Raw genomic sequence first — 6598 nt, 5'->3', positions numbered from 1 at the left:
CACAAGAAAAATAAAAATAAAAATCAAAACAACCTAGAGGATCACGGCACGTTACCATGAAGGAACAACATAACAAATTAAATTGCATATATTTCAGTAAATTGAATTTGTGCTAATATCAACTTGGCAGACTAAAATTTAGTGCTTTGCGCTAACTCAAAGAGCTTATAATCAAGGTATAAATAAGGCATATACAAGGCCGAAGTTTATTTTTCTCCGTGAACCTAGATGCGAAGCCAATATATAGAATGTTTACCAGCTGGATTAAACTTATAAAGTATGACAAACACTCTCAGAGCAATAGGGGCGCTGGTATTAAATTCAGATATAACCATTATAAGAATGCATGTGATACATTTTTGTTATAATGATAAATGGTACAAGAATATTTATTATTTAATTTTCATAATAATTGTGTTAGTTCTTCAATGTAATTATAAGGTTATCAATTTATGTGATTCAAGATCCATGGTATACATTCTATAATATCTAGCAAATCACAAGATCCGTGGTATACGTTCTATAATATCTAGCAACAATTGTAGCAAAATTGTGGAAGTCATGAGATATTAAATGAAGGGTTAAGGGGGTTTAACCCTTCATTAGCCTGCCAAACAGTAAAAAAAGCCTAAGGGCTTGTTAGCCCGCACGTGATCTTTTTAACCCTTGAAACCCTTTAACCCAAGGGTTAACTATCCCTCGTGAGAAGGCGGAAGAAGGCTTGTTCCGCCTTCTCACGCGAGGGTAAGCAAGGGAATTAAGAAAAAAATATTTTCACCTGGATCTTGTGAGGGTCGGGAGCAAAATCAGCAGCGAAAATCAGGTGAAAAATAACCCCCCCCCCCCCCCCCAAAAAAAAAAAAAAAAAAATGTTTCCCTCTACTCATTTCCCTCCAAAATTTCCCTCTAATTTTTTCACGTTCAGATGTTTCTCAACTATTAATAGGTATATTTTAGGGGAACAATCAAGAAGAGAGAAATTTTCTTTTACATAGTGGGGTTTTCTCAGGCGATTGCTAATCTCAATTGACTGGAGGCAAAGGAGTTGAGGTATGTTGATTTTGCTTTACTCTTGGTTTTTAAAAATTTAATAATCTAAGTTTTATACTCTTTCTATTAGGAACTTGATATATGTATCTTTTTCAAATTCTCTATTAGGGGAACTTTTGTCACTTATGTTTTTGTTTTGTTAAACCTACATGCATTCTGTCCTGCTATTATTTCGTGCAATTTTTAGCATACTTTTTGAGTTCAAAGGTTTGTCATATAAAGATAGGTTGATTGGCAGGAGACTCTCCCAAAACCAGTTCCTTTACCCAAATAAAATAAAAATTTCAATGGATAAATATGCCAGATCATTCTAATTCTTAGAAACCTGAAACTTTATTGTTAAAGATGGATTTTTTTATTTTAATCAAGCATTCTCTGCAATAGTTTTTTACTGTCAATTTGTTCAAATAATTTTGATGCCACATAATTTTGATTCCAAAGACAATTATATGATAAACCATAGCGCCTCAAGAAAATATAGAGAACCGGTAAATATATATAGATAATGGATGTCAAGGGAAGACTTTTTGATAGCAACCTGATTGCAAGTAAGGAGATAAACTATTTCATCTTAAAAATTACAAACAGTGGAGCATGGAATAATTTATACTTACATGTTTGACTGTGGAGCACAGCAAGACTGAGAAAATATTCAACTTCATGGCTTGGCAATACAACTACTTGGAAGAATGCATCATATCTTGCAATGCATAGCCCAAATCTTATAGTTATTTATATTCATTTGTTACTGAAAAATGCATCAAGAGCATGGAATAATTTATACTTACATGTATATGCATATCTGCTTCCAATTCTTAATGAAAAATGCATCAAGAGCATGGAATAATTTATACTTACATGTATATGCATATCTGCTTCCAATTCTTAATCAGACATGTTCATACATGAGCAAAATCATTTATACTTACATATATATGCATATCTACTTCCAATTCTCAAATATATTTACGAATGTAGATTGACAATGCAAAAAGGAAGTCTTAATTTTGGAGTTACAATAATGAAACATGTGTAACTATTTAGTTGGTGTCAGATTTCAATTTCTAATATGAATTCAAATGTAGTGGTAGCTAGCAGAAAAGTCTAGGCTGTTATTTCGTGCAACTTCAGAATACTTTATGAGGTCAAAGGTTGTCATATACAATAATAATGATATAAAGTTTGAATGTACAGTTTACATGGTTAAATTGTTTTGAGGTCAAAGATTGAGTGTTGATGGTTAAGTGGATTAGATTTTTGTTAGCTTTGAATGCAGTTAAAATTTGTATATAAGTGACTATGTAGAAGTTCTTAGTTTTTGCATTGGCATAAGATTTAGATTAGTTAGTACAATTGTATGCATTGGTTGTTTTATCCTTTTGTTTATCATTTCTGGTTTGTATAGAAGTAGGTACAATTGTATGCATTGGAGGGAAAAAGACACAAGCACGAGTTTTATCTTTCTAATCAAATGCTTAGAATTCAGGGTTGTAAACAGAGTGTTCTTAAGTGTATAGAAGTATGACCATATTTATATTTGTTTTTGCCCCTGCAGATAAGGATAAAAGTTCAAGTATGATTCTTGATATCAGACTAAAAAAAAGACCCAAGTATCTTTCTAAGTTTTAAGTTTCAAGTATGTTTAATCTTTGTTTTTCCAGTTACGCATGATTCGAGCTTGTTTAGCTCTCGATTGTTGGGTTTTTTGGTTCGAATTGGTGCTTGTTGTCGAGCTTTGGGACTGTTTTTCCAGTTACACATGATTCGAGCTTGTTTAGCTCCAAATTGTTAGGTTTTTTGGTTCGAATTAGTGCTCGTTGTCGAACTTTTGATCATGTTTTTTTCTTTATGTTAACTTTTCTTTATGTCAAAAAGTTAGCCCATCTTTTCAAAAAGTTTAGGAGAAACCGTTTGCATCTTTTGCTTTTACTTTTCAAAAAATTTAGGCAGGCGTTTGCTCTAGTTTAAAATATATATATCCAACAGAAACTTGGGTTTCCAATTTTGAGGTATATTAACTGTTTTGATTGAATTATTTGGATGCTATGATTTGTTGTCATACTTTTCATAAAATTTTGAGGTAGCATAATTGTTCATTTGAGTATTTGTTTATTACTGGTAAGTACCACGCCGGATTGCTTAAAATGGTCTTTTTGAACTAACGAAATGTATACTGAAAAGTGACTTGTTTTGTCTATTGATAGCCTTTGCACAAAATAAATACACTTTCTGGAATATGGACATGCTACAATATGGACAAAAGAATTTCAGCATAGTAACTGAATATGCCAGAATGTAACTGAACATGCTGGAATGTTTTTGTTTCTTACATGCTGAAATTACATACATGCTTTTGTGTGCGTACATGCTGAAACGCTTTTGTTTCTTACATATTGCCCTATGAATTTATACTGCATGGTCTGCATTCATCTAATGTGCTTAAATTCCTTATCCTGTCATATGTAAAAAAATCTTAGATTTCCAAGCAGGTTTATGAATAACACCTGCATTTGAATTGATTCATTAAAGATATGCTATGCTTCACCTAATTAGAGAATACTGACTACTTGTTAATTTCAAGAATTTTGTGCATTCATGACAAGAGTGCTTGCTGCTATGCATTTTGTTAATTACTCTTTCCACATAGTTATGAGTAACACCTGCTATGCATTCATGACAAGAGTGCTTGAGTGCTTGCTGCTATGAATAACACCTGCTATGCATTTCAAGACTACTTGTTAATTTCAAGAATTATGTTATGCTATTCATTTTGTTAATTACTCTTCCACATAGTTTTGTTTATGCTGAAATGAAAGAGTGCTTGCTGCTTGAGCTTCCATATAGTTTTGTTTATGCTTCTGGGGAAGGGACTAAATATGTGATGTTGTGAGACAGACAAATGTTCATGCCTACATGGAGTTAACCATTCATAGAGGAGACTCAACCTTTTCGGAGTCTACTTGGACCAGGATATTTTTTGTTAAAGATATGATTTGATAAACAGCCAAGTGAAATTTAATGGTCCCTAAAAATGATGTCAGGTTCATAAAGGAAATGGTCCTTAAAGTAAAGAACAATGGAGGTCATTTCACTACCGAGCAATGGCAAAATGTTACCGACAAGTATAAAGTTAGAACTGGACAAAAGGACAGAGGCAAACTACAAATGCAAAACCGTTGTAAAATTTTGAAAAAGCAATATTCCCTTAATTACAAACTCCGAAATAAATCAGGTTAGGGTTGTATTGAAGGTAAAAATATGGTGATTGCACCTACTGCAAAAGATTGGGAGGCATTGATAAATGTAATATTTAAATTTCTAGCATTATTGAATTTGAATATTATATAATTAAAACTATAATATATTTATTATGAATTTTCTACCGCATGAGAATGATGAGTATTTAAGAATTAAAAACAAACATTTTCCTCAGTTTGATGATATGGATTTTCTATGTGGAGGTAACACATCTAAGGGGTGCTGGTGGTTTGGAACTACTGATGACTTCAATGAGCGTGAAGGAAGCACTAGTTCAGATAACGAATTAGAGGATACTGAGGAGTCACATAATAACGAGATAGATTTCAGTGATTCAGAGGAGGTACAAGAAGTGGAAGAGACACAAGTTCCTTTTAATGGTACACAACCACCATCACAACCAATACCTATTTCTACTCCGAGCATAAAGTGTCACGCTCAACCATCAGGTTTAAAGCGTAAGTTTAAAAATATTTCTCGTCGTCGAGTATCAAGTATTGAAGTTGAAAATAATTTGTCAAAGATGATTGAGCTTCAAAAGCAGCGAGTTGAAATTACAAAAGAGCTAGTAGATTACAAAAAAGGGGTGCCCACTGAAATGAAAGAGTGCATGGATAAGATAATGAATTTATCAGGTGTAACTAGTGATCTATGTGTGGCAGGAGCAGAAGCTATTAAAAAGGAGAATATGCATGTCGTTAATATGCTTAACGGTCAAATGCTATTATCATGGCTCAAGAAACAAATGGATTTACAAAGTGCAATGTCTGGTTATCCCTCGCCTACTTATAATTTTCAACATCAACAACCTCAAATGCACCAGTTCCAAAGTGAGTCGTTTAATCAACCAAGTTGGCAAGGGTTTTCTCAAACTTCTCAAGGTCAATCACGAATGTCACAAGCTCATGACAGCAACATGCAAGAGATGGGGTCATTTGTCAGCTTACTTAAGAAGAAACAAAACTTTCATCCGAATTGATGCTTTATGTTCAAGTCTCAATAGTCAAGACTAGTAGATGAGTTAAATGTGCTCTCATATTTAGTTTATTAGTATATTTCCTTGCTTTTAGTTAAAGTTGATGTTCCAAAGAGTGACTATCTTTTGGTCAGACAATCAAATTATGTTCTTCTTTGTCAGACAATCAAATTATGTTATTTTGATGGGTTAAATGTGCTCTCAGATTTTTGTTTTAATTGAAGATGAAAGCTTTATTAGAATTTTGTATCTTTCAATTTCTTTTACTATAGATCTATAATCTAACTGTAATGACAATGGGCATGATGCATTTGCTTTGGTGGTTTAGTACTCTTTCACTTGTTTTTTCTTATTTTCTTTTCATTGGCTAAAAGCAGTTTACTATAATTTGCTTTGGTGGTTTAGTATTGTTTTTATTACGCATTCAGGAGCTCCAATTTGTTTGTCAGCTCACTTGGAAGATGACCCATGTGTTGCATTCAGGAGATTATCGATGTTTGTCAGCTCTCTTTACTTTGGGCTTCCTGTTCTGTGTTCGGAAGTTTGGAACACAGCTCATTTTTGCACCAGGGGCATACTAGTTAAGGTGCTCACCTATGTTTCTGTTCCTGTTTATTGGTTTCGGTTGCTCCTCTACTCTAGTTTTCTGGTTTTCCTTCTTGGCTTTCGGTTGCTCCGCTCTTGCATACTCAGCTTGGGAACCTGCTGGTAGTTTTCAGATTCATCTAAGGGCCTTGGTTCATGGGTTTTGGTTCGGTTTCTGCTGGGTGTTTTGTGTTGGTTCTGCTACGCTCTAGCATATTCAGTTTGGGAACCTGCCGGTGTCGTCTTTGGGCCTTGATTCATGGGCTTCATTTCTGTTCTTGCTGGAGGTTTTGGTAGTTCTGCAGCAACTGAGTCAGAGGCATTCTGGACATGGTATTTTCAGGTTTTGGCTTTTCTGCATTAGAGGGACTGACTATGATGCTAATGCTGGGTATTTCGGCTTCGGATTCAAACTGTAGTAGCGAATCTAGTGATTCCTGGGCATGGGGATTGATTTCGGTTTTCCTGCATTGTCATTTCAACGTTATTTAAAAAAAAAATATTAGTCCTTCGTGTCTCATCTGAATTACATATTAGCGCTTCAAATCTTTGAAATTGCTCAGAAGGTAAATAATGCGAAAAAGATATTAATGAGGCAATTAGTTATAAATTTTTAGTAAGGGCGAAAGTGGTATTTTTTAAAAAAATAATGAGATCAATCTCCTTATCCCTTCTTCATTTGCCAAACACAAAAGACTTAACCCATTGTCTTAACTATCAAATCCAAAC

At 33.9% G+C, this 6598-nt stretch overlaps 1 protein-coding gene across 7 annotated transcripts; it reads left to right on the top strand.

Annotated features, from left to right (window-relative positions):
- LOC109845105 lies at positions 716 to 6369 on the top strand. Of its 7 annotated transcripts, none has more exons than XR_002248222.1 (3): positions 716 to 823; positions 947 to 1050; positions 5734 to 6369. XR_002248222.1 is itself a non-coding variant. In XM_020414307.1 (3 exons), exon 3 carries the CDS (start codon positions 4493 to 4495, stop codon positions 5285 to 5287), a length of 795 nt encoding a protein of 264 aa, XP_020269896.1. In that variant the 5' UTR covers positions 716 to 823; positions 958 to 1050; positions 4484 to 4492; the 3' UTR covers positions 5288 to 5706. The 7 variants fall into 7 exon arrangements, 3 of the variants coding, with proteins under 3 accessions (XP_020269896.1, XP_020269894.1, XP_020269895.1); XR_002248220.1 differs by having other exon boundaries at positions 5713 to 6369; XR_002248221.1 differs by lacking the exon at positions 5734 to 6369 and adding an exon at positions 4512 to 5706.

The sequence above is a fragment of the Asparagus officinalis genome, chromosome 6 (assembly GCF_001876935.1).
Source record: "Asparagus officinalis chromosome 6, Aspof.V1, whole genome shotgun sequence".
In the NCBI taxonomy this organism is placed as follows: Eukaryota; Viridiplantae; Streptophyta; class Magnoliopsida; order Asparagales; family Asparagaceae; genus Asparagus; species Asparagus officinalis.
This window is presented reverse-complemented; position numbering and strand designations above follow the sequence as displayed.

Bases quoted from the DNA above. Each gene is read 5' to 3' on its own strand.
- LOC109845105 (XM_020414307.1), top strand. From the start codon at position 4,493: ATGGATTTTCTATGTGGAGGTAACACATCTAAGGGGTGCTGGTGGTTT.